Source organism: Diplodia seriata (genome assembly GCF_021436955.1).
Source record: "Diplodia seriata strain FDS-637 chromosome Unknown scaffold_8, whole genome shotgun sequence".
NCBI lineage: Eukaryota > Fungi > Ascomycota > Dothideomycetes > Botryosphaeriales > Botryosphaeriaceae > Diplodia > Diplodia seriata.
Window position 1 is genome coordinate 72,317 of NW_027117315.1, and position 24,811 is coordinate 97,127.

A 24,811-nucleotide genomic window follows, 5' to 3' on the forward strand; every position below is an offset into this window, starting at 1 on the left:
AATCTTTAGTTAATTATGAATTCTTTATAAATAAGTAAAGATCTTTATCTATTTACTTAGTATATATTATGGGCCTCTATCGTAAGTATACGGGCTACTATTATAAGTACACGGGCTACTATCGTAAGATTCTTATAGTGTTTTACTCTAATTAAATAATATTCTTCTCTCTTCTTTCTCTCTTCTTCTTTTCTCTCTTCTTCTTCTTCCTCCCCCCCTCTTCTTTCCCCTAAATGCTAGATACACGGCCTAGGTAGCATATATATCGATAGCTATAGCCGTAGCTATTTATCTATACCTCTTTCTCTCCCTCCCTTTAAGCAATTAAATAAGTATTTCGTAAATAACTACGCCTTATAATCTTTAGTTAATTAGTTTAGCTAGAACTACGATCTTTATTTAGTTAATTAATTAAAATAATTAAAGCGTTATAAATATACTTATTTATTAGCTACTCTACTACTACCGCTTTTTTAATTCTAATTATCTTATCTAAGTATTCTAGCTCACCTACGCTTTCGTAAAGATAGATTTAGAGCTAGTATAGCTAGCCTCTTTACTTCGTTATAACTCTAAAGATTTCTTTATAGTTCTTCGCGTCTTCCGCTAAATCTCTTTTTTTTAGATCTTTCGTAGTAATCGAGCGTTATAGTTATTTAACTAGTTTAATTAAATTCTTAGGCGACTATTATCTCGCTTTAGTTTTCTAGTTAACATTATCTAATATTATTACGTTAAATTTTCTATAGGCCGATAAATATCTAAGTTAAGGTATATTTTATAAATCGATAAGAAGCACGACCGTGCTAATACTTCTTAATATAGAGATACTTAGTATTTCGAACTTATACGGTTTATTCTAATTATATGCCGATCGATTAGAGAATTATCTATGCGTAAGCATTATAGATCGGGCTAGTAGGCGCGAGCTAAGTAAGGCTACACCTATATCTACGTAACGCTAATAGGCGGAAAAAGCCGGCTAGTATTTTATTTAGTTTAGCTTTCTAATTAGAACTTTTTACCGTATAACGTAAATCTATAGACGTCTTATAGTAAAAGCTATAATTTCTAATTAACGGTAACACGTTAGAAAAGCCCGGGCCGTTAGCTCGAAAGGCTACTTAGGGTATACGATGTAGTAGACTAAGAATAGACCCCTTGCGCTAAAGCCTAAATATAAGTAAAACTAGCGTATTATTACGCGGATAGCTTACTATTAAGAGCTAATACCGTTAAACGTAGTGTTTTACGGGTATAAAATTTATACTCTACTATTACGGCTTCTCTTCTACACTTAGACCGAGTTTAAACTTCTATTCTAAAGGTTATAAGTAAATTATAAGTCGTACGCCTAAACGTTAGGCATTACTTATTAGAATTAATAAATACTCTTTCTATCTAGGCAATCTTCGCGGCTGCGTTAATAATGTTTAAGATATATACGCTGTTTTAAAGAAAATACTCGATATACTAGCGAAATAAATTACTGTTATTACGTCGTCTCTATTTAGTGCTGCCGAGGCCTCGAATAGTCTTCTCGCTACGACAGCACATCTTAAGAATTCTACACTAACTAAATAGTACATTATTAACGAGATTAAAAAGCTTATAAATCGTGCTTAACGTAATAACTTCGTCTACGTCTACTTTTCCGGTTATAGTACGAGCTAGAATACCAAATACCCGAAACTTAAGGCTAGCTTAAGAGATAAGGCCATCTGCACCACGGACGGAATAATTAGAGACGTAAAGCTAGGCCGCTTGTTTAAAAGAATGAAAAAGAAGGGCGTAAAGCTTATTTCCGTCCTCGACTGCTGTTTTGCCGGTGGGATGGGTAGGCTCGATGAGGACACGATTAGGTTCCAAGACGATCTTCTACCTTAATGGCTAGCCGACGAGGGCGAAGATGATGAAACCGAGAGCGGAACTCGACATACGGCCGCCATTTAGAATTGGTTCCACGGACAGCCTGGGTTCCATCTTATCGCCGTATGTCACCCACAACAGACTGCTGCAGAACGTCTCGGCTTAGAAGGAAAATACAATGGTATCTTGACCAACGCACTTAGAATCGCAATCGAAAGCCTCCATGAGAATCGGAATCTCTTTCGAACTCGATATGAAAACCTTCGTAGAATTCTAGAATCAAAGCTTGCGGAGCTTCGGCCTATCGAGAAGCAATCTCCGCTCATTCGCGGTGATTTAGAGGAGATCGTGTTTGCTTTGACCACCAATCGGAAGTTCGCAAGCGGTCTTGCCGGTGGGATTGGCATCGTAATCGAATCTGACGAGATATTTCTGCCACGTGGCGTCATTAATGGCACCTAGATTGGCGACAGATATCGACTGCTACCATATACAGCCCTTGCGACTGAGGATTCACGGTGCGTCGAGGTCACTGTCGTCAGTATTAAACAGACGAGAGCGAAGTTGGAATTGGACAGTTCCGCGACCATTTCTTACAAAGACATCAACGGTACCTGGATGGCCTCCCTTGTCTCTCGAGCAGACATCACCAATGTTGCAATCGTATTCGGCCCAACTCAAGGGAGACCATCGCCCGAAATGCGAGCTGCAATGAAAAGCCTCAAGGAACAGTGGAGAGAGCATGTAAACCCACATATGCCACTTCGACTCCATTTCCACCACAGCTCCACTACAGACAACTTTCTTATTCGGTTAACGGACAATTCCTTCGAGATCCTCAAAGCTGACTCAATGCCATATAGATCGTACATGCCAAAGTTGGAAGCTAGCAGCAAATCTAAAACAATGACTCCACGCCTCATATACGTTCTCGAGCACCTGAAAGCTTATAGCGTGGTAAAGAGCATCTCAGTCACGCCTAGCTTTCGGCAAGACTACGACTTTCGTTTCGAACGAACAAAGACCGATAATGGGAGTTTAGCAACGCATAATTTCCTGTTCAGAAACATGTGCAAAGCATCAGGAAATACTCTCTACATTGCCCTTTTCGACTTGAATCCTTGTTAGGGAATCTGTCAAATGCTTCCAGAGGGGTCTGGAATGCTATCAGTAGGCCCTAGTCAGCAAATGGAGCCTTTTGCCTTCGACACGTTCATGCCGCCTCACCTGCGTCGATCGGTATCAAAGTAGCCGTTCATAATAGAGGATAGGATGAAGTTGTTCGTGTCCAGGGAGCCACATGATCTCAGTCATTATCAACTTGATGATCTGAAAGAAGATATGGGGGGTTGGAGTCGGCATACTAAGGGAAAGAAAGCGCTGAAGGGTAACTGGGCAGTGCATGATAAGGTCCTCAGGGTGAATGTTTCACGGTAGAACGATGTGAGGCTCTTTCATATGCTTTATATACTCATGGTTCTAATTTAATGAAGTCTTCCGTTTCTCATCCTGTAGCTTGGGGTGCCTAGCTTGAATCATGTCAGCTCCCTTCTCAACAAGCAAGTAAGCAGCATTGTAGATTGGCAATCTACGACACGGGGATACTTAATGCCGTAGACGCGAAGCTTGGAGTTCATGGCACCTTGTTGATGTTCCTTAGACAAATTGGCGATACCGCAAGGGACTGCAGAGATCGATAGAAAAAAGCGAGATAGTCAAGTCATTCCTCACTCTAAGTTTCCGCTGCTGGCCCTGCTACTTCCAGGCGAAGAACCCAAAGCCATCATCAAGAACAAGCCGGGTTACAATTATCCCGGAGGATTAGTGGCTTGCCGCCTCTCGCGGATGCGGGAATCCCGACCACCGACCGGCTTTCCGCATGCGGCAAGGCACGATCGAATCCGAAACACGGAGAGAAGGGGCTGGAACAACGCCTATTTATACCTCAACACCTAACTACCATCGCAAGATTTGCCACCACTACTTCGCCTCCGTCGCCGCATTCCATCCGAAAGGACGAACAATACAAGGCCATCTTAGTCTCAACGTCCATCGATACAACCATGTCCTCCACCACCTCATTATCCCTTTCCCTCCCCCTCGCCTTCAGCCTCGCCATCGGCGCCACCAGCATCGCAACCGGCTGCACCGCACTCACCCAAACCACCGGGCCGGGCTTCGCGCGGCGGTTCGGTCTCCCCGACCGCGCCTCGTGGTACCACTTCATGGGCGCCGCGGGCGCGCGCAACGTCTCCGTCGGGCTGTCCGTCGTCGCCTTCGCCCTGCGCCGCGACTGGCGCGCCGTCGGCACCGTGCTGGTGTGCGGCACGGTCACGGGGCTCATCGACACGATTATCACGTGGAGACATGGCCTTAGGGAGGCGAGTTGGGGCCATCTGCTCGCGACCGTGGTGTTTGGAGGCGCGGGGGTGCTGTTGATGGGGGGTGTGGATGAGGTGGCGCAGGCGCTGGGTTGATGGGTGGGGGATTGGGTGGGGATGCTTCGAGCGCTGGGTTTGGGCGTATGTCTCGTGAGTGGGGTGTGTGATAGGGGAATTGACTCGGATAGTGAGGCCTCCCTGGCGGTATGCAATTGCATTCGTGACTGGGTTCTTCTATCACCGGAAACGTGCTTGTACCTCCCAGTGCCCGGAGGAACAGATGCGACAAGGTCTATAAAGATATGAACATGTCTTCCTACCGATCCCTCGAACTGTACTCTGTCTTGCCGTCTTCCTTCTCCCACCCTTAATGTTTTCCCATCTCGACTATGCCATTCACCGCGGAACTCGTTCGAGCAGTCCTGATACATATTAGGTCCATTAGCGCAGTATGAATCAAGAGACTTGCCAATTAAGCCGCCGGGTCTTTCCGCCTCCACAGCGGATGCGGCCCTTGCGTGCCTCCCCAATCAAAGAATTGCCAAGCTCAACAGCGGAAGTTTAAATTGCTTGTCTCCACTTCACCTCTATATGCAGCCTCGTTCAACGTCATTGGGTGAAGCGCTATAATGTTTGACGACACTCTAGTGGGGCAGCAACGGTGGTTCACATACTCAGAAACTTGAGACTGCTTTCCCACCCAGAGCATGCCGAACCCGTCCACCGACCGGTGGTGGTAAAGCAGTTGAGTAGGCTGATGGCGATGCGAAGAGCGGTGACAGTTGCGAGCAGTCAATATCCACACGATGGCTCCGTTCCCCGAACATGAGCACTGAGAAATTCTTCCTATGATTACTGAGGACTCAAATTCCAAGATCCCTCGATTAAATGACGAGGAAGTAGAGTTCATGAGCTTGATTCTTTACCGCGGAGGTGTCTCGGCCGAGAGAAGCGGTCGGTAAGATGTGATGGCGGACCACATCGGATGTACAAAGTATATGTGTAGTGCGTAACAGCGGCACCGTCACATCGCCGGCTGCACCCCGTGCTCCATCGGCCGCCCGCCCCATTTCGGCACCCACCAGGACCACGTCCTCGCGCCCGACGCCATGGCCCGGCGCCTGCCGGACGACGACAGCCTCCCCATCGACTACGCGGCGTGCCTCGCCGTCTTCAACCTCCTGCGCTATCCGCTTCCCGTGGATGATGCGGCCTCCCCGTCATCGGCCGCCGGTCACGCGATCAACCAGGAGAAGGAGAAGGAAAAGGATCCGCCGCCCGCCGTCGTCGTCTGGGTCGCCGCCTCCAGCCTCGGCTTCACGGCCATCCAGTTCGCCAGAGCCGCCGGCGCGCGCCACATCCTCGCCACCGCGTCGCCCGCGCACCACGCCGCCGGGTGCGGGCGGTGGGTGATTAGGGGAGGGCGTTCAGAATACCGACGGTGGAGGTGGTGGAGGGCAGGCCGGTGGTGGAGCTGGTCCGGTATCTGGAGGAGAGGTGCGAGGCCGAGGCGCGGTTTAGGAAGGTTTGCTTGAAGCATCCGTTTTCGGAGTGAGAGTGAGAGTAATGTAATATGGCTTCTAAACTTTTTTGTCGTCGTTGAATTGAAGCCAGTGGGTATATGTGTAACTCTGAGGTAGTAGCTTTGCGGGAGGCTCACATCGCTGAGCTATGCATTGGTTCCATGATTGGTCACTTGACCCGTGTTGCCCCACCTTTCGCCGCTGCCTCAGCTTGCCTGATGGAGCTGACAGGCTGAGGTTACATCGGAATGTCTAGCATCTGTCAGCACTGTGGCACAACAGTCGGAGCTGAAGTGAACCCGGGCGCTTAAATTACAAAGCCTGCCACATTCAAACCGAACGGTTTCGGAGGGGAGAAACTGCGCTGCGCCTCCACTAGTCGTAGGAGAATCAGCCATCCAACAATTGCTATATGCGGGCATGTTGTCACTCTCAGCCGGTCAGCACGGGCAGGTGAGCTGCAGCCACCACGTACAGATCGGTCGTTAGCCTTGCAAAGGGAAGCGTAAAGTCTGTGGAGAATACAGCTCCTCATCCACCACTCGGGATCCTTTCTTAGGTAATTAATTTGGCAGCTGATAGGTTAACAGAACCTCTTAGCCTTTCGGGCGGTTATAGGATGAATGGAAAATTCTATTTTGGAACACCGCTTATAGGAAACCCTTACTGTCTTAGGAAAACAAGTAGAATTTCCGGTAGTATTACTGCGCACCGGCCTGGGGCTGTCAAATGCATCTAAAGATAGAGATACTAAAGGCTGTGTAGCTAGTACTACGGTTCGATCCAACCCAATCGCTACTGAATGCAGCTTTCCTATAATGGCATAAATGTTCCCATATGCCTACTAATAGCTGGGTGACCATCCAGGGCATAGCGATCAGCCTCGCACATATCCCTCTACCTCTAGAGATAGCCCACGAATTAACTCGCTACGCCATCCCTTACACGCCTCTAAGTCATGCCAATAAACCGCCAGCCCACGGAATACGTAAGGCTTCGGGAAGCAGGTAACACTAGCGAACTAGAAGACTATTACGAGCTTCGCAGGTATAGAAACTCTTACTTACTGAGATCCGACTCGACTAACTAAGAATTCTCAGACACTCAAGCACGTTAAGAGAGGCCACCAACTCCCAAAGTTTCATCTTTCAGCACCGACTCGACGAGACTACCAAATGCTCTACTTTTCGCCAGAAATTTCGGTCCCAAACGTCAGGGTGGCGGGGCGGGGCAATCGCAGCAGCATTCACAGCTGCCTTTGTCTTGATCCTCAACACGTCTGTCACTATTTGGGTTATCAGCAACCGTCGCTTCGGCGATGGTGCTGACGGATGGAGAGTAATGTTAGAAGGAAACTGCAACACCATCAAGGATATCAGCCAATGGGTTCACCTTGTAATCAATACTCTCAGCACTCTTCTACTTGCCGGAAGTAACTACTTCATGCAAGTTCTCTGTTCTCCAACTCTGGAAGAACTCAAACGAGCCCACACCAAGCGAACCTGGCTACACATTGGCGTTCCTAACACCCGCAATCTCTGGTACATCGGACGCAAAAGATCGCTTATTTGCTTCCTCCTCTTCTTCAGTTCCGTGCCTCTGCACCTCGCCTTCAACTCTGTCATCTTCGCAGAAGTGCAAGCCAACAACTACATGGTCATGCCAGTCACTGATGCCTTTTACACCGGTGGTGATTACGACACTTCAGGCTTCACTGGCGCGAGCGATAGCATCACTCAGGCTGTCATAGGCAACGCAAGCAGAATTCGAGAGAGATTCCAATCCAACGCAAACGCGACAAAAAGGCTCGATACTTCAGATTGCCTGAATGCCTATAACAAACAGTACATTTCGCGATACGGAGATGTGCTCCTATTCCAGGACAAGATTGATTGGCACTATCTTCCTTTCACCGCAGACGCCAAAGTATTTCCGTCATATGGTTGGGTATGTCCGTCCCGGGACATCACGAACTGCACCCTCAACTCCAACTCAGAGAATTTCAACAAGACCTCTTGGGCTCCATATGGAAGCCCTGTCTTGTACTGTCTTGCCGAGCTCGTCAAAGAGCAGTGCAAGCTTCAGTTCAGCCCCTGGATTGCCACCGCCGTCATAACATACAACGCTATCAAGGCATTTTGCATGCTCTTCGTCCTTTTCAGGTACCATGACAGATTCCTGGTTACGCTTGGTGATGCCATTGCAGCTCTTTTGAAGCAACCAGATCCAGAAACGGAACGCCGCTGTCTGTGCGGGAAGCACTGTTTCCAGCTCGACTGGGATTGGAAAGAAAAGGTACATTCATTTTCTTGTCCTTTGACTCAGGGCGTCAGAAGGGACGGAACGTACAAGTCAAGGGGGTTGTCGTGGGGCAGAGCCTCGAGTAACCTCCGCTGGCACATGACATACCTCATGTACAGCGCTGCCATTATAGTGGCCGGAATTTCCATTCATCGGACGACGGTAGGAATGCCAAAGGACGCCAAGGGGCTCTGGACCACTGCATTCGGCGGACTAAAAGGTACAAATACCCACGCAATGCCGCGAAAAAAATAAAAAGGCTGACACGCATACAGGCAACAACCTACTTGGCATGAGCATGTCCACTATCGGCGCAATCATCCTAACGAACACTCCGCAGCTAGTCCTGTCTTACCTCTACGTCTGCTACAATGCGCTCTACACCTGCATGTTCGTGCAGCGCGAGTTCGTGCAGTACAGTCGCGCGCGCAAACCACTACGGGTGACAGCGCCAGTGGGCCAGCAGCGCAGCACCTATTGGCTGCAGCTTCCTTATCGCTACGCAGTGCCCCTGACGGGACTGAGTGCGCTGCTGCACTGGCTCGCATCACAGAGCTTGTTCATGGTCAGCATCACGGTCTTCGAAAACTACGACGATGAGAAGGGCATACGCCGCACCCAAAACGCGGGTAGAATCTCTACCTGCGGCTACTCGCCCGTCGCTATTATCCTTACTACTTGCGTCGGATGTATCATTGCAGTTGGCGGCTTGGTGCTCGCGGCCAGGCGATATCCACCCGGTGTACGCCTTGTGTCCAGCTGCAGCGCTGCCATATCCGCCGCTTGCCACCCACCTATGAGCGCCGGTGAGGCTGCGCTACTCCCGGTTCAGTGGGGGGTTGTTTGGGAGAGCGATGAATCGGACCAGTTCGGACATGTCACGTTGACGAGCTTTCCTGTCACCGAACCCATTGAGGGAAAACTGTATATTTAACTATATATTCTCTACTACTTTGTCATTTCTCTCTGGCAGCTGGAGAGAGGGAATGACGACAGGGCGGGCAGGATATGACCGGGCTATTACAATATAACGGAGCTGTCACAATGTGACGAAATCAATATTCTCTCAACAACGGCATATACACCGGCCATAGCAGGCTTGTAATCCAACGACCAGCGAATTCGAAAGATTGGCTGCATGGCCTTCCCGGGCAACTCTTCCAAACTCGTTCTTTTTCATGCTTTGAAACGTCAAAACGCTGCAGAAAATTGAGAAAGGCAAAGATTCCACAGTCCGGCGTCGATGTTGGAAGAAGGCGTGGTGGTATACTGTGGTGCTCGGTATGTCGTCTTGCCCATCGATCGTCGTAGGGTGATGAAAACACGCATTTAAATGAACTCAATCGTCTCCCAATCTATCCTCCAGCTCCATCCATTCGGTTATGCCACATTCATAATGAGAAAGTTGTACGTGGGGACCAAGCAGTATTTTCGCTTTTGGTAGACGAGCACCGTAGCGCAAGCATCTGACGGTCTCAAGGCGCTCCATCTCACTCAGGTCCAATGTACCCCCTAGTTGGGGGCGGCCACGTGCTGTCTGGCCCATGTACAGTTCGACTCTCCTGAGTGATTTTTTCTGGTATTTCTTCAGAACGGTTGAAAGCTTCTTCGTGCTCCAACAGAACAGCTCCCGGTCACGAGACGAAGGGATGAAGTTGTTAAGGGAGAGATTCCTCAGAGCGCGGGGGCATTCAAGGATCCGACCGAGCGTGAAATCGTTCAACCGACAATTCTCGAAGCTCAGAGACTCCAAGGCCGTGTGTTGCCTATCGTGCACCGAGTCCCAGCCGCCATTCCCCCACGTGGCGCAGTCGCTGATGTCGTAGTTCTCGATGTCGATGCTCTGCAGTGTCGGGATGAAGAAGATTGTCAGGCCGGGCAGCGGGCAGCGTTGGCCCGCAACCATCTCGGTCTCCAGGGTCAGCTGTGTGAGGTTGGGAAGGATGCGCCGTTCGGCGGGCGCCCTGAAAAGATCCGTCGCCCGCGCGAAGGTGCTCTCGAGCTTTTCCTCGTGCTTCCGCCACGGCTCGTCGAACCCGTCGTTGTCTTCGGCGGCGCCGTCGCTGTCCTGGTGTAAAGGTGGGAGATAGGGCATCTTGAGGGTGAGTTCCCGCAGACGGTCCAGGTATTCGAGCCCGTGGCAAATCTTCGACGTCTTCAACAGCCTCCCATCCATTCGCCAATACTCAGGGCTTCCGTCCACGGTCAGACACGTGACGCGCTTGGCCAGGGCGGGGTTTTTCTTGTAGAACCGCTTGAATTTCCCGGCCCGGCGTCTGCTGTCGAGCACGACGTTGGCGTAAAGCGTCCGCTCTAGCATGTGATGCAGTTTCCGAGAGACGCGTAAGAGGCGCATCCGGTCGGCTGTTGGGAGATAGCATAATATCGCCCATCTTAGTTCTTCGAGGACCGTGTGGAAAAGGTCGGACGACATGTCGTAGACGGCCACCGCGTCTCACGGCCGGGAGAGCAATGCAGTGCACAGTGTTCGTAAGTCTCGACGTGTCACGCGGAGGCGAGAAGAAGCTGTGGAATCGGGTCGGAAGATTTTGAATGGGCGACGAAGCGCGGGAAAAGCGCGGAGAAACAAGCTGCAGCGGCTCCCTGGCCGACCGCCCGGCTTTATTTGTTTTCCCATCTTTGAATCGGCGACTACTGTCTACGCAAGACCCGATACTCTCCACAAACCACATATCCGATATGGGTGCAGCCGCTTCCTACTCCACAGCCCTACCGTCGCGGAACCCTTGCATTATTGCCCTATCGGCTGCCGAGTCATCGAGCGGGGAGAGCCTCCTTCTTCCCCGCACGCCCTCGACACGAGGGCTCGCCTCGCCCCTCACGTCAAATAGGAAACTTGCCCGTGCTTCTGTGTCGCACGCTTTGCAGCCAGACTGTCCTCGACACGGTACCATGTCATAACAATGTTCGTGCTACAGCGCATGTGACGACGCATGTATAAAGCGGGTTGCCTGTCCCCGGAAACGGCTCTCCTGAAGTAGACCCGGTCTTCACCAAAAATGCATTTCTCTACCACAAAGTGCTTGGCCCTTGCCAGCGGTCCCTTTGCGAGACGAGAAAGCAACCTGCTCCGTGCAAATTGCCGCTCGCTGCAGACGCACCGTGGCATCGCCACCGCCCCGCCAACCAGAACCTACACGCTGAACAACGGCCTCAAGATCCCGGCCATCGGCTTCGGCACCTTCCAGGACGCCGACGCGCAGGAGGCCGCGGTCTGCACCGCGCTGAGGACGGGGTACCGCCACGTCGACACCGCAAGGGTGTAAGCGACGCACCACGACCCAGCGCCGCAAGAAGTCGAAGCGCGCATCTCTGACCGTGCCCGCAGATACGACACGGAAGTCCAAGTGGGCAGAGGCATCAAGCGGAGCGGCGTCCCCCGCGAAGAAATCTTCCTCACCACCAAGCTCTGGTGCAACTCGCACCATCCGGACGACGTGGAAGCCGCGCTCGACGCCTCTCTCCGGGACCTGGACACGCCGTATGTGGACCTGTTCCTGATCCACTACCCGTGCACCTTCGCCCGCGGGGAGGACCGGTTCCCAAAGGACGGGGTGACGGGGCAGATGGCGCTGGGCGAGACGACGTTCGTGGATGCGTGGAAGGCCATGGAGAGGCTTCTCGAGACGGGGAAGGTGAAGTCGATTGGCGTGTCGAATTTCAGCAAAGGCGAGATAGACACGTTGCTTCGGGAGGGGAGCGTGGTGAGTTCCGCCCGACTCTGAAGGCGTCGTCGGACTGTTGTTACTCATCGTTGGAGCAGACGCCGGCCGTGCACCAGATGGAAGGTCATCTCTACCTCCAGCAGAAGGAGTTCAACGCGTGGCTCAGGTCCAAGGGCATCCACGTGACGCAGTTCAGCCCGTTGGGGAATCTGAATTCGTTCTACAGGGAAGTGTCGTGGAGCAAGACGATATCGCACATGGATCGGATCGTCGACCATCCCGTGCTGCAAGAGGTCGCTGCGAGGTACCAGAAGAGTCCCGTACAGACGGCGCTGGCATGGGGTGTGAACTCGGGCCGCTCGGTGATTCCGAAGAGCGTGATTGACTGGCAGATCAAGCAGAACTTGGAGTCCGATTTCGACATTGACGATGCCGATATGGACAAGCTCGCCCAGATGGACCTCAAGATCAGGTTCAACGACCCCAGCAAGGAAAACCGCTGGCGGCTCTACAGCGACCTCGAAGGAGCGTGAAGAGGAAGACCGAAGGGCAGCGCATCATGACCGAATATTCCTCATTTTTTCCTCTCTCTCTCGGCTTCATAAAGCTAGCAACAGCTACACCACGTATCGCAAACACGACCCCAAGCAACGGGCCAACAACCACTCACTCAGTCCGCAGACCCCAGTGACGACCGCTCACGCACTAGGCACCAACGACCCCCCACCAGCCAACCCATACTCACTCCCATTCAACCACGCATTCGCCTCAGCACTCTTATCATACGTCACCGTGAACCCACCCCCCACCACATTCGCCAACCCCTTATCCGCACTCGTGAAATTCGCCACCCTCGAATCGCCCGTAACAACCCACGTACTCGTCTTATCCAACACCACGCTCACCCTCCCCTCCTCCCCCCCACCCTCGGGCAACACCACCTTCCCCGTCCAAACCGAATGCTCCACCAACCGCCACACCACGCTACTCCCATTATACGCCACCACATCCCCCGCCAGCTCGCTCTCCGCGACATTCACGTCCACGACCGCCGGCGCGATGGCGGCGTTCTGCTCGGCGCCGGCGAAGTACGAGAACTCCTGCGTCACCTGCGACGCGTTGGCGACGAGTAGTATCCCCGAAGCCGTTTCGAGGCGCGTGCGGAGGAGCGAGGCGGAGGCGATGACGTTGCCGAACCACAGCGCGGGCGCGGCGGGGGCGGTGACGGTGAGGAGGGAGTCGGTGAGGGAGAGGCGGGCGCCGGAGAGGCGGGTGGAGGAGGAGAACTTTGGGTTGGGTGGGCGGGGTGTTAGCGGGGACGGGGACGAGGACGGGGGTGGGTTGGATGGCGATGAAGTGAGGGAGGGAGGGATAGAGGGATGGAGGGAGGAAGGGAGATTGAAAAACGAAACGCACCATGACGGTCCCAGCCAACAGCCCAGCCGTGAAGTCGACGTGCTCGAACACGGCCGTCTGCGGGCCGTCGGAGAACAGCGCGGGCGCCTGCTCGGTCCAGCCGACGACGTTGCGGCCGGCGACGCTGCCGAGGGCGTAGAAGAGCGCGGAGCCTATGCCGGCCGTGTGCGCGACGCTGTCGGACACGTTTACGACGCCAGCAGGATTGTCGCCCGAGAAGGACGAGCAGCGGTTGCCGCCCGAGTAGTGCCGCACGTTGGTCGCGACGATGGTGCCGTTGCCGGCGGCGTACAGGCCGTGCGAGACGGGGCCGGAGCTGTACAGGTCCGCGTCGGACACGTGCACGACCGTGTCGGCGCCGTACGCGAAGACGTTGGCGGCGCCGTTGTGAACCGTGATGTTCGAGTGCGATATGGTCGCGGCCGAGCCGTTGGCGACGTTGATCGCCGCGTTGAGCCCGTAGAAGCTGGCCTGGTACAGGTTGGAGCTGTACCCGCGCTTGACCACGTTCGCGTACGATAGGTTGAGCGTCGTGCCGTCCGTCACGATGATGACGCTGGTGTCGTTGGCCGCGGCCGAGAAGCTGGCGTGGTCCGCGCTCGTGTCGTTGCCGGCGGCGTACTCGTACGGCCCGACGATGTCGTTGGTCTGGTACAGGATCGGCTCGATGTCGTACACGGCCTTGATCGCGTTGTCGGCCGCGTCGGCGGCCAGGTCGGCGTAGGCGCTGGGATCGACGACCGAGACGGCGGCCAATGACGCGCCCGAGAATGGGAGGAGGTAAGCTGGAAGACGCATGGTGAACAGTGGTCACTGGCTGTGATGCACGGGAACACTGTCGATCTGCTGCCCGAGTCTGAGTCGGCAGCACTCGCCCTCGCTTCCGCAAGGCCGACGTCCTTTATACACAGCTCCCTCCACTCTTGAGGTTGGATCAACTTGCTTCTGTCCACGGAGCAGCCGAATGCAAAGGGGACGCGGATGCCGCAAGCGTGCCAGGAAATGAGTGAATCGTCACCCACATCCTGTTCCTGTAAAGTGCGCCGTGGCTGCATATTGGCTTCTCGCCGAGCCGAGTATAGTGGCACGCGGGGACTACGACTGTGTGCCTGAAGCAGTTAACAAGAGCGGGCGGATCCGGGGAAAATCCGGGGTAGCCTGCGTTCCCCGCGCCGGGTGACGTGGACGCGTGGAGCCGAACGCGGAGCCGAGTTGATAGTTAATTTCACAGCCGAGCAACGGCGCGGATGGTCGTCGGAATGTGGGCCCAGGGCCGTTCTTATTGCGCTTTTCTCTAGGTAATCAAAGAGTAATGAAAAGGCTATCGACGAATGAAAGACATCGAGTACATGTTACACGGAGTAGGTGGACCGAAGCGCCCGCTATCCAGCCAGCCCAAGAAAAAAACGCCAGACCAGTAATGCATACAGAATCGTTCAGGCTCGCAAGCTCCGCTCAGTGCAGCCCGCTCTCCCCCGTCTCGGCCATGTGCATCTGGCACTGCACCAACGTCTCGACCATCTTGGCCACCTCCTCCAGCCTCGTCAGCACCACCTTGTTGCCCTCAACGAAGCCCTGGCACTGGTACTTGATACCCGTCTTGGCGCAGAACTCGCGCACCAGCACCTGGGCGGCGCGCAGGTTGTGGCGGGGCATGCGAGGGAAGAGATGGTGCACGGCCTGGAACTGCAGGCCGCCGTGCAGGAAGTCGAGCCACTCGGGGCAGTCGACGTCCATGGTGGTGCGGAGCTGGCGCTGGGCAAAAGACTCGGTCGGGCCAAGGTCGGCCGTCGGCATGCCCCAGTGGGACAGCGTGATCTGCACGTGCAACAGCATGGTGATCATGTGCGAGGTAAGCACGAAGGCGACGCGGGTGGGCCAGTCGGGCAGAGTGCGCCACACGAGGGCGTAGCCGAACAGGGCCCAGTAGCAGCCCATGAAGGCCACCTCCAGCCAGCGCGTCCACCAGGCCGAGCCGAGCTGGGCAGCACGCGGCGACACCAGATGCAGCCACGAGAGCAGGTACAGGTTGAAGCGGGCGAGGGCCATGACCGGGTAGTACGTGTACTTCTGGAAGGGCACGACGATGTCGGCGGCCTTGTCCCAGTAGAAGGTGAAGTTGTAGAAGGTGCTGCGGATCGACTTGAAGTAGGTGGGCGAGGTGGAGAAGAGCGGGATGTTCTGGATGTCGGGGTCGTGCTCGGGCATGTTGGTGATCAGGTGGTGCACGTTGTGCGAGCTCTTCCACCAGCCAATCGACAGGCCGCAGCAGAAGTCGGCGATGAAGGCGCCAATGACGGTGTCGATGACGAAGTTGCCCGAGATGCCGCGGTGGCCGGCGTCGTGGGCGGTGAACATGATCTGCTGCCAGAAGAAGCCGAGGAAGACGGCCGACGTCAGGTACCACGCCTTGCTGAGGAAGAACAGGAACAGGCAGAACAGGGCCGAGTAGCGCAGCATCTCCTTGCCGTACTGGGAGTAGCGGCACTTGTACAGGCCCTGGGCCTCGACGAGGCGGTGCAGCGCATCGTATTCGGATCGGATTTGCAGCTGCGTCTCGGGGTCGAGCGAGGGGTAGTTGCGGATGCCGTCGGCGATCTCCTTCTGCTCGAGCGCGGCCGTGTACGTGGTGCGCGACAGTTTCTCCGTGGGGAAGAGGGCGGCGGCGGGCTTGGCGGTGGTGGCGACGATGTTTCTGCGCCTGCAATCTCCGGGCGCGGCCAGCAGCGCGTCGGAACGGTCTCCGCAGAATGGCTTGGGCGCGTCGGGCTCAGCGTCGGACAGGCCGACGCTCGAGTTGCTGGAGCTCAGCGGGTCGAGCTTCGCGCTGAAGATGGAGGCGGCGTCGTCGTTGCAGCTGGCCGAGTCGGAGGCCGTGTCGTCGCCGTCGGCGGGGGCGGGTTGGTGGTCAGGGGCGGAGCGGTGGGCGGTGCTGGTGGCGGCCCGAATGGGCGGCTCGAGATTCGTCCAGGGCTGGGCGACGCGGCCGATGCGATAGGCCTTCATGATCGCCAGGGTCTTCTGGAAATGGTACCTGCGCGCGCAGAGTCAGCACCGCACCGGTGCACCGCCGCGCAAGCAACACGCGCAACGCGCACTCATACTTACCCGGCGAGGAGGGGGGGTAGTTACACGTTGATCTCGTCCGTCGCGTCTCGGCCGACCATGTGCAGGATGGCCAGGCGGCCGCCGGGGTGGCGGTCGATCCAGCTGTCCAGCTTGAGCGCGTGGCCCTCGTGGATGACGATGAGCTGGCCGGCGGCGACGAGGCGCTCGACCTCGGCGGCCGAGATGAGGCGGTTGCGGTCCATGGCGGTGGTGGGTGTTCCAGGTTCGGTGGTGCGAGAGGGCGCGGCGGGCAGGATATTTGGGAAAGGGCGCTGCGTTCCAGCCGGGAAAGCGCTATATACCTGCGCGCTCACTTGCTGGACCCTGATCGCCTGGCCTGATCGCCTGGCCACCAGCGCGCCTGGCCAGATCGCCTGCTCTCCTTTCGCCGCGGCCTGCCAAGCGCCAATATGTCGACCGAGCGTGCGAGCTGAAACTGCGCCCCTATGCCGCGTCAAGAGCGTCCAAAGGCTGCTAGGCCATCAGGGGCCGCCGGCAAGCCCCGCGCAATCTGGTGGCCGTTGTACCGGCTGCTTGTGGCCAAGCTGCGTGCCACACGCCCCGCGAGCCAATGGCCGCCGCCGCGAATACGCCCACGCGCTGCGAATACGCGTCCCGTACGAGTCACGTGCCGCTTTCCGCATCTCGCTTAGCCTTCTTCCTCTCCTGCCTCTCCTGCCCGCCGCGCCTTCTCACCGGCACTTAGCCCACGCTGTGCCTCGTCCTTGGTCGTCTCCGGCGCGTCGACCTCGTCCAGCTTCCGTGTCGCCTGCGCCGCTTAGTCGCCCACCGCTCGAGCGAGCGAGCCTGCCGTTGCCCCACACCGAGCGGAACGACTCCCGCTGCGGCCAAGCCTCCTCGCCCCACGGGCCTACCCTCGTCCAGCGCGGAGTGCGCCCGCCCGCCGCCGCCCCCGTCGGCCCTCGCCGCCTCAGCGCAGCTGCCTCTCGCCAACCGGCAGCGTGGGCGTGAGCGTGGCCGGAGCAGGCAGGCGGACTGGCTGAGGGCGGCGGGGTGACGGACAAGGACATGGACACGGACACGGACACGGCGGCGGGAAGGCCACCCGCAGCGGCGGAGGCACACGGCGCATGCGTCAACGGCAGCGCCAGCGGTGAGCTGCCAGGCGCGGCCTTGGTTGCAGTCAGGGGACGTCGATGCAGCGGCGGCGGAGAGACAGGAGCGTACAAACGGCGGCGATGGCGTGATGACGGCAGGTGGAACGAAGCGGCGTTTGCTGTGACCCTGTCGAGAGATCGGCCCCGGCCTGTGTTCGTGCAAGGAGGGAGGCCATGGTCCCAGATAGAGCGTGTTGTTGGTTACGCGTCGTCATCGCTGGCCAGCACGCCGGGCCATCCAAAACATGTCGCGCCTCGACGCACTCTGCTTCTCGGACGTCATAGATGCATGTCCTCGCTCTTACATTTGGATCTGCGCGGCGTGCAACCAAACCTCGCACGGAGTCGGCCTGACTCTGCCTTGAGTTTCGGTGGATAGTGGAGCGGCGTGGTGGAGCAGGGTGCGCCCTGACTCTGACGCTGACTTCCAAGGAAATGCAGTTCGACAGCAGCGGCCAGTACACAGCTCCGCCGCAACAATGCGACACGCTTTTGCGATACGATGGCGGTCCCGAATACTTAAAGTCGGAGCGGCCGCACGGAGCCCCGCTCGAGCTCGTGGAACGTTTCGAGGCGGTCGGGGTGTGGAGACTTTGGCGTGGTGAGCGTGTCGCTATTTTCGCCACTCACCCACGGGCCTTCAGGAGCAACTTTCAGGCGATCTGCAGCGTGTCGCGCGTCATGTCTGACAGCAGAGAACTTGCATCTTTCCAGAAGCCGGCGCATCGGCTAGAGTCAGCTCGGCGAAGTCATGTTCGCGGTGCGTGTGCATTACTTAGGGTTGGTCGGGCGGGATCCCTGGGCAACGTGAGCGACCGCCGGGCACGTGTGGAGTGGGCGAAGCCGGCAACCTTAATTCTTTATCGCCCATGCGGGGTCGAGGTCGAGTCGAGCGGCAAGCCGTGCGTCTCGCCCAATGTTTTCCAAGAGTTCTCCAGCAGAGGGGAGCAATGAAGAGGGAAAGAGGAAGAGAGGCGGCGAGGAGCGATGGGGCGGCGGATGCGCCGGAGGGGGCATGGGGTATTAATAATTGTAGCTGGCCACCGACGGTGCGCGGGCCTAAACCATCCGCCTCACTCACGCTGACGCCGAGGTTACCCTCCCTCTTATAAACCGCACGCATCGCGTTAGCCACCACAAGACGTGAAACCGTGAGCCACGCCGGGCCACCGAACGCTGCCCGCTCGGAGTCCACTCGGCTTCGTCGACCGTCCCTCCCGTCCTTTGATACGCCTTCGGCACGAGCCCGGTGAAACTTGTGATTGGCTCGTCTGGTCTTACTACAGCCTGCAGCTCGATGACCAAGCACTCACAAATGACTGACGAACCACTCACAAATTCCGAGACGGCCATGATCAACGACCCTTTATTCATCAATGAGAATGGGTACAATAAGCTCCCAACCATGCTCGACAAGCAAGGCCGTCACTGATAAACAACCTCAATCACCGCCTCCACGTCCTTCCTAGTCGGCACCCACACCACGGACGCCTTCTTCCCGACATCATCCTCGCCGACCCGGATGCCACCACCACCACGCAGCACATTAACAGCGACCCCGGCCATATCCGTCTGCGGCTCGTGCCAGACGACGAGCCGGTACTCGGCGCCGACATCCCTTTCGACCTGCTCGTCGTCGTACCTCTCCGCATCCGGGAGGGCATCATCGCCACGGCGCACGCCTTCCCCGACGCCCTTCCAGCCCGTCGAGAGCGTGATGCGCCTGCCGGTGACCCTGTCGCCGTCCGCATCCTCGACGACATGCTGCGATTGAAAATCCAAAGTCAGCATATACAACCCGTCACCATCCACACACACACACACTCTCTCTCTCTCGATTAAACCGAGCGAAACCGAGCATTCTGTTGCACACGCACGCACCTGTTCCACGTCCATCCGCCGGAAATTGCTGCGCGCCGCCCCCGTCGCCGTACTCGTTGTTCGGCCGCGCCCCCGCCTCGTCGACGCCCGTCGGCCCGGCTGCAGGAAGAGGTACGCGTCGTCGGGCGCGCTGCTGCGCGACACGCCGTCGTCGAGGTATATGGAGTACTTGCTCGGGCCGCGCTGGAAAAAGGAGGCATTGTGTGAGCCGGGGAAAGTGGGGATTGCCAAAACGTACCGATGAGTGCCCCGGGTAGATGTTGATGGTGATGGGGGTTCGCGGGACATGCCGGGAGCTCCGGACGCGTGCGGTCGGGGACGGAGTCGCGGACTTGGATCTGCGGGATGATGGCGCCTGGCGGGGGTGGGGGGGCATTTAGCGGTTGGAGAGGGGGGGGGGGGGGGGGGGGGGGGGGGCTTGTTTGAGTGGGTGGGTTTTACCTTCGCGGATGTACATGGGGCAGACGTGCGGGAGGTGGCCGTCCTCGGGGGCGATGTGGCAGTCGAAGGAGACGTTGGAGCCGCCCGGGACGCTCGGTTGCAAGGCCTCGCCTATGGCGTCGTCGTAGTGCGGGCGCAGGTTCATGGGGAACCACGCGGTGGTCGACGGGAAGTAGATTTCGCGCCGCGCCTGTTTCTGCTAGGATGTCGTTCCGGACCATGTACTGGCTCTTGTTTGCCCATTCATGCTGCTTGCTGATTAGCATGGGCGTCACGCAAGCAGGTTGTCATGCCCTCACCCTTGAGAAGAGACTGCCGTCCAGAGGATCGGTGATGACGAGTGATCTCGCAATGGGTAGCCCTGTGATGCTGTTCTCGAACATGGCATCGTAAAGCAGTTGAAGGAGGCTGTAGCGGAGGCGGATGTAGTACCTGCTGACCGGCAACACCGACTGATAGATATAACGCTCCCCATCCACCACCTTCGTCCAATTGTCACGGTACCATTCGAAATACCGATATGGCTCCTTTGTGCGAATTCAGCCTCAGAGTGTTGCACCAGCAGTCGGCGTCACTCACCTGGAAGTCTTTCTTCTTCCAATCAACATTCTCCTTGTCAGTATGCTTGGCGGTGTAGTGGTTCCTGCGATCCCGTCAGCGACACAACACGGACCGGGAATCCCACACTCACCGGAACCAAGGCAGGAGGCTGTACGCGCAGTACCAGCGGATCAGCAGCTCCGGATCGGTGAACGCGGTGAGGTTGCCCTCGGGCGGCTCGAATCCGCCCACGTCGGCGCCCGCAATCGTCACTCCAGCCAAGCCGAGCGCGATGACCTGGGCGACGGAGATCTGCAAGAAGTCCCAGGTCGAAGCGTTGTCGCCGGTCCAGAGCCCGGCGTAGCGCTGGGCGCCGCGTAGCTGCCCCTGCCGATGATGAAATTGCGCTTGCCCTTGCGGCTGGCGAGGTGGTTAAGGCTCTACATACAGTTAGTCAAAGCGAACGAGGATGGCTGAGGTGTCTTGCCTGAGTGGTACAAAGGTTCGGCATTCTCAAACGGGCCGCGGCCATAGACGTTGTTGTTATGAATCGATAGTGAATTGACATTCAGCTACGTTCTATATACAAGAAGTCTTTGATGAAGAAGAAGAAGGGGTGAAGGGGGAGGCCTGCTCTTATAGAGCAGGCAGCGAAGAAAACGAGTTTCGCCGAAATGAGTGACTAGTGGTGCGTACGGACCACAACAGTTGTTGTACCGCATGTTGTCAAAGTCTGTATGCTAGATGAGCGAGCACCACGGGGATCAGCTTGTGGGAGTGGGTATGCGTACTGAAGTAGTTCATGTATGTGTTGTCCTTGAACAGATCCTTGCCTCCCTGCTCGCCGAAGCCCATGTACCTCGCCGGATCTGGCTTCTCAACGGACAGGACGATGGCACTCGGCTCTTGCTCTGTGTCGCGCACTTGGTACTGCAGAGGCCTCTTCTTTGTTTTCCAAATGACTGCCTGTCCTGATTCCGCTGGCGTAGAGATGGGGAGGTGGCTATCCTCGTCATCCCGGAGGTGCATCTTGAGCTTCCTGGGCGTCTTGATGGTCCGAGTGGCCGTGATCCTGAAAGGATCGCGCTGGATCCAAAGCTGGACCATGGGATTGCCATTGCCGTCTACCGATCTGAGATTGTAGTACCGCGGGTTGCTGTCGTCAAATTGAACAGACCATGCGATACCTTCAGCCTTGTCCAAGATGCTAATCATTTTCGATAGATTTCCTCTAATGATAGTCCGCCTGTAATAGTATCAGCTTAGGTTGCATAGTAGCAAGTGCAGTAAAGATGGAGGTGCGGCATACGTATTATAGTCTGTAAACTCGTGGCCTTCTTTGTAGTGCGGGTAGAACCTGATGCGCCACACTAAGGTCGAGGACCTCGCCTGGGGCGACGGCTTTAAGGGGGTCGACTTCCGCAACCTGTCCGGCTTCCACTTCCGCTTCCTGGAGACGAAGCAGGCCATCGGGCACGTGCAGTTCCAGACCGCAGGTGAAAGCTTCCCCTTCCCTTCCCTTCCCTTCCCTTCTTTTCCCTTCCCTTCTTTTCCCTTCCCTTCTTTTCCCTTCCCTTCTTTTCCCTTCCCTTCTTTTCCACCATCGCCGCCCCTTCCACATCCACGCTGACGTCCCATCCCCCTTCTCCACAACAACAACAAACAGGCACGAACGTAAACCGCGGCATCCACAACCACAGCCACGACATCTTCGCCGAGATGCACGTCGCGCTCTCCACCGGCACGGGCAACGGCGGGATGGCGCGGCTCAAGAGCGACGTATCCTACAACGTCAGCAATCTACCCGAGGCCGAGATCAGGGCACTTCCCGACGACGCGTTCGAGCGGCTGGTGCTGGGGCGGGACCGGGCGCTGGCGTATCCGTGGCACAAGTGGCAGGGTGGGGATGGGGAGGGGGGCGTGGATGTTTGGATGGCGGTGGAGTTGAATCCGGATCTGTATGATCTGGAGAGCTGAGGGGGCGAGGACGGGCGCGTTCGGCGGCCCAGTCACACCTTATTTATTTTGATACACGCCTCCTTCGGATAACACCTGATTGTAAGATAACAAGAGATGGAATTTGATTCGTATACTCTTATCCCTGAGGCCATTCTTGGCCGTCGACAGCATCTCAGTAGGCGCCGATAATACGGACCGCAGCCCACAAGGCCCGAAAGAACTCTTTCACAAGGATGTCATGGGCGAATACCACACCATGTTGCGTCTTTTTTATAAGCCAACCGCGGCGCTTTACTGGCACGCACCGGCTGACAAGGCAGTCTTGCAGTACTAACGCGCGTCCACGTCAAGGCTATGTTCAGGCTTGAGCCAGCCGCCAAATCATCGTACGCACCGCGGCACCATTCTCTATCGCTGCGGCTTAGCGCAGCCCGTCATCCGCCTCTCACCAGGATTATGATATCTCCACCCAGTAGATGCTTTAGAATTAGTTGGCCCCTCGGCCAGAGCAACGTGTGGCTTGCTTATGATAAGACGACATTGGGAGGATATTTTGCTTCTTCCCAGCTTCGAAGTCTGGGTGCTCTCGGAACTGAGATTCGTCAAGCTAGGTGCTAATGTGCGGATCCGATGGTGTAAGAAGGTGGTGTGTCCGTCGTATCGCTGAGCCGAAAAAGCAGTGAACACCCCCCGAGTCGGTCGCTCTGCCAACAGTGTGACGTTAAATGACCTTGAAAGACTTCGTCGGGGAGGCCGCCCTCACTAGACAGCCACCACTACCATGTCTAGCCTCGCGTTGCATCTTACGTGCATCGAACAGCCCGAAGGTAATCTTTTCTCGTATTTAACTGTAGATATCTACATCCTAAAACATTAGTTTTCCTATGGGTAGTTTCCTAGCCAATTAGTTTATAATCAATTCTCTAAGTGTACGAAAGAATTGATTATGGAAAGCCTCCCATCAAACAAAAGACATTGTAACGGCGGGGATGCAATGACTTGGCATCGCTTGGCAATGGCGTTCTGTACTACATTATCGGGGCAGACACGCCATTGTGGCTTTATAGATATGCGGTCAGCTTCAGCTAAGCCTGCGTAGATTCGCCGGGATGATAGGGGAAATCCTTGCTACATATCGTTCAACCCGAAGACTAAACATGGAACTCGTCATACAAATAAGCGCAAGGCTACTTAGGCTCGTAGCCTCTCCGTCGTTGTTTCTTAGCCCCTCCCTTCTTTTCGCACTACATCCTACTGTCCCCGAACCTTAATTATTGCAACATTCATATAGCGCACTAACCAACTCTACGGAGCAAAGCTGATTTCACCACAATCGTCAATCCTTCGGCTCTATGGTAGCGCAAAACGGCGCAAATGGGGAACAGCAGCAGGCTGATGCTGCCGTGAGTTGCCTATCGCTGCCAAAGCCATCGCTCACCACAACGTTTACCGCACCCACCGATTGTCTACGCCGATGGACTCCTCTTCAGAGCGAAGATGTCTATTCAACTTATACGTATACAAGTCCCCTCGAGACTCTAACGCGGGACATGCTCGATACTACCTGCTTTCCGCCCGGATATCACGCGGAGTGCTCGCAGTTTTTCAGCATATACCCTTTTTTCAGCCCGGGAATCTGCCCTCAGGGCTGGACAAGTGACTGGGGGAACTCTGCTACTGTAGCATGCTGTCCGAGGTAAATTATAACAGGCTAAGACCCGCACTTCTTGTCTACGGCTGATATAAATGGCCGTAGTGGCTTTACCTACCTCATGAAGGAGCCCAACGTTTGCCAAAGCACGTTTAACTCACAAGCCACTGCATTCAGCTTCGACTTCCTCAGCCGCAGTACATTCACCCATACCACCACCGTCGGGATCTCTTCGAGCGTGCAATACACGCTCACCAGTCATACCTATACGGATAGCTCCACGTTGCTCCTTTCGATGAAAACTCTACAGATCCAACCACTCTGGATAGAGACTGAGCAAAAAGAACCGGAGCAAAGCACCTCAAGTGCTTCTACCGCAGCGACAGCTCAGCCGACGGCAACAACACCGACCGAGGTACGTGGCCTATCCACTGGGGCAAAAGCTGGCATTGCTGTCGGAGCGACTGCATTTGCCCTTTTGCTTTTCAGTGCAGCCTTGCTCTATTTCAGACTCAGGAGGAAGAGGAATTCAGTCCCGGTATCGGTCGAAGTGCACAAAGACTGGGACAAGCCAGAGCTGGACGGGAAAGTTGCTTCGCGTGCTGAAACGAACGGGGAAACTGCTTCGCCTTCTGAACTGGACGCATCTCAAAGGGTCTCGAACCACGACATCCATCAGCCTGTGGAGATGCTATAGCAGTAAGAGTAGAATGATTTTGTCTGTTCTTTTGGGCGTTCTACTTCAATCCGGTTTGTTCATACGAAATGCAACGATCAGGGTATGACAGCATTGTAGCGTTTTTTTCTTCTTTGAATCAGGCTTCATAGCCATAGGTAACCGCCCCACAACACGTATCAGTTCGCTCTGTTTGGCGAAGTTGGGGCAGTGGGAATATTGTATTGCAGCATTAAGGAACGTGAACATATCAAGCTGCAG

General features: G+C 55.6%; 6 protein-coding genes across 6 annotated transcripts; 2 read left to right on the forward strand and 4 right to left on the reverse strand.

Moving 5' to 3' along the window:
* Positions 1 to 7,155: 7,155 nt before the first annotated feature.
* On the forward strand, positions 7,156 to 9,008 carry SLS55_007631 (uncharacterized protein; the record flags this gene model as incomplete). Its single annotated transcript, XM_066779047.1, has 4 exons — positions 7,156 to 7,205; positions 7,363 to 7,935; positions 8,194 to 8,294; positions 8,350 to 9,008. The coding sequence occupies 4 exons, from the start codon at positions 7,156 to 7,158 to the stop codon at positions 9,006 to 9,008; spliced, it is 1,383 nt and encodes a 460-aa protein (XP_066629851.1).
* A 405-nt stretch (positions 9,009 to 9,413) lies between these two features.
* Positions 9,414 to 10,508, reverse strand: SLS55_007632 (uncharacterized protein; the record flags this gene model as incomplete). The annotated part of the gene is made up of 1 exon (XM_066779048.1): positions 9,414 to 10,508. The coding sequence occupies one exon, from the start codon at positions 10,506 to 10,508 to the stop codon at positions 9,414 to 9,416; it is 1,095 nt and encodes a 364-aa protein (XP_066629852.1).
* A 586-nt stretch (positions 10,509 to 11,094) lies between these two features.
* On the forward strand, positions 11,095 to 12,293 carry SLS55_007633 (uncharacterized protein; the record flags this gene model as incomplete). The annotated part of the gene is made up of 3 exons (XM_066779049.1): positions 11,095 to 11,357; positions 11,424 to 11,799; positions 11,859 to 12,293. The coding sequence occupies 3 exons, from the start codon at positions 11,095 to 11,097 to the stop codon at positions 12,291 to 12,293; spliced, it is 1,074 nt and encodes a 357-aa protein (XP_066629853.1).
* Positions 12,294 to 12,458: 165 nt separating this feature from the next.
* SLS55_007634 (uncharacterized protein) lies at positions 12,459 to 13,974 on the reverse strand (the record flags this gene model as incomplete). The annotated part of the gene is made up of 2 exons (XM_066779050.1): positions 12,459 to 13,046; positions 13,177 to 13,974. 2 exons carry the CDS (start codon positions 13,972 to 13,974, stop codon positions 12,459 to 12,461), a joined length of 1,386 nt encoding a protein of 461 aa, XP_066629854.1.
* A 657-nt stretch (positions 13,975 to 14,631) lies between these two features.
* SLS55_007635 (uncharacterized protein) lies at positions 14,632 to 16,487 on the reverse strand (the record flags this gene model as incomplete). The annotated part of the gene is made up of 2 exons (XM_066779051.1): positions 14,632 to 16,210; positions 16,309 to 16,487. The coding sequence occupies 2 exons, from the start codon at positions 16,485 to 16,487 to the stop codon at positions 14,632 to 14,634; spliced, it is 1,758 nt and encodes a 585-aa protein (XP_066629855.1).
* Positions 16,488 to 18,827: 2,340 nt separating this feature from the next.
* Positions 18,828 to 21,973, reverse strand: SLS55_007636 (uncharacterized protein; the record flags this gene model as incomplete). The annotated part of the gene is made up of 7 exons (XM_066779052.1): positions 18,828 to 19,166; positions 19,616 to 19,638; positions 19,725 to 19,923; positions 20,304 to 20,367; positions 20,416 to 20,630; positions 21,021 to 21,510; positions 21,969 to 21,973. The coding sequence occupies 7 exons, from the start codon at positions 21,971 to 21,973 to the stop codon at positions 18,828 to 18,830; spliced, it is 1,335 nt and encodes a 444-aa protein (XP_066629856.1).
* Positions 21,974 to 24,811: the final 2,838 nt, after the last annotated feature.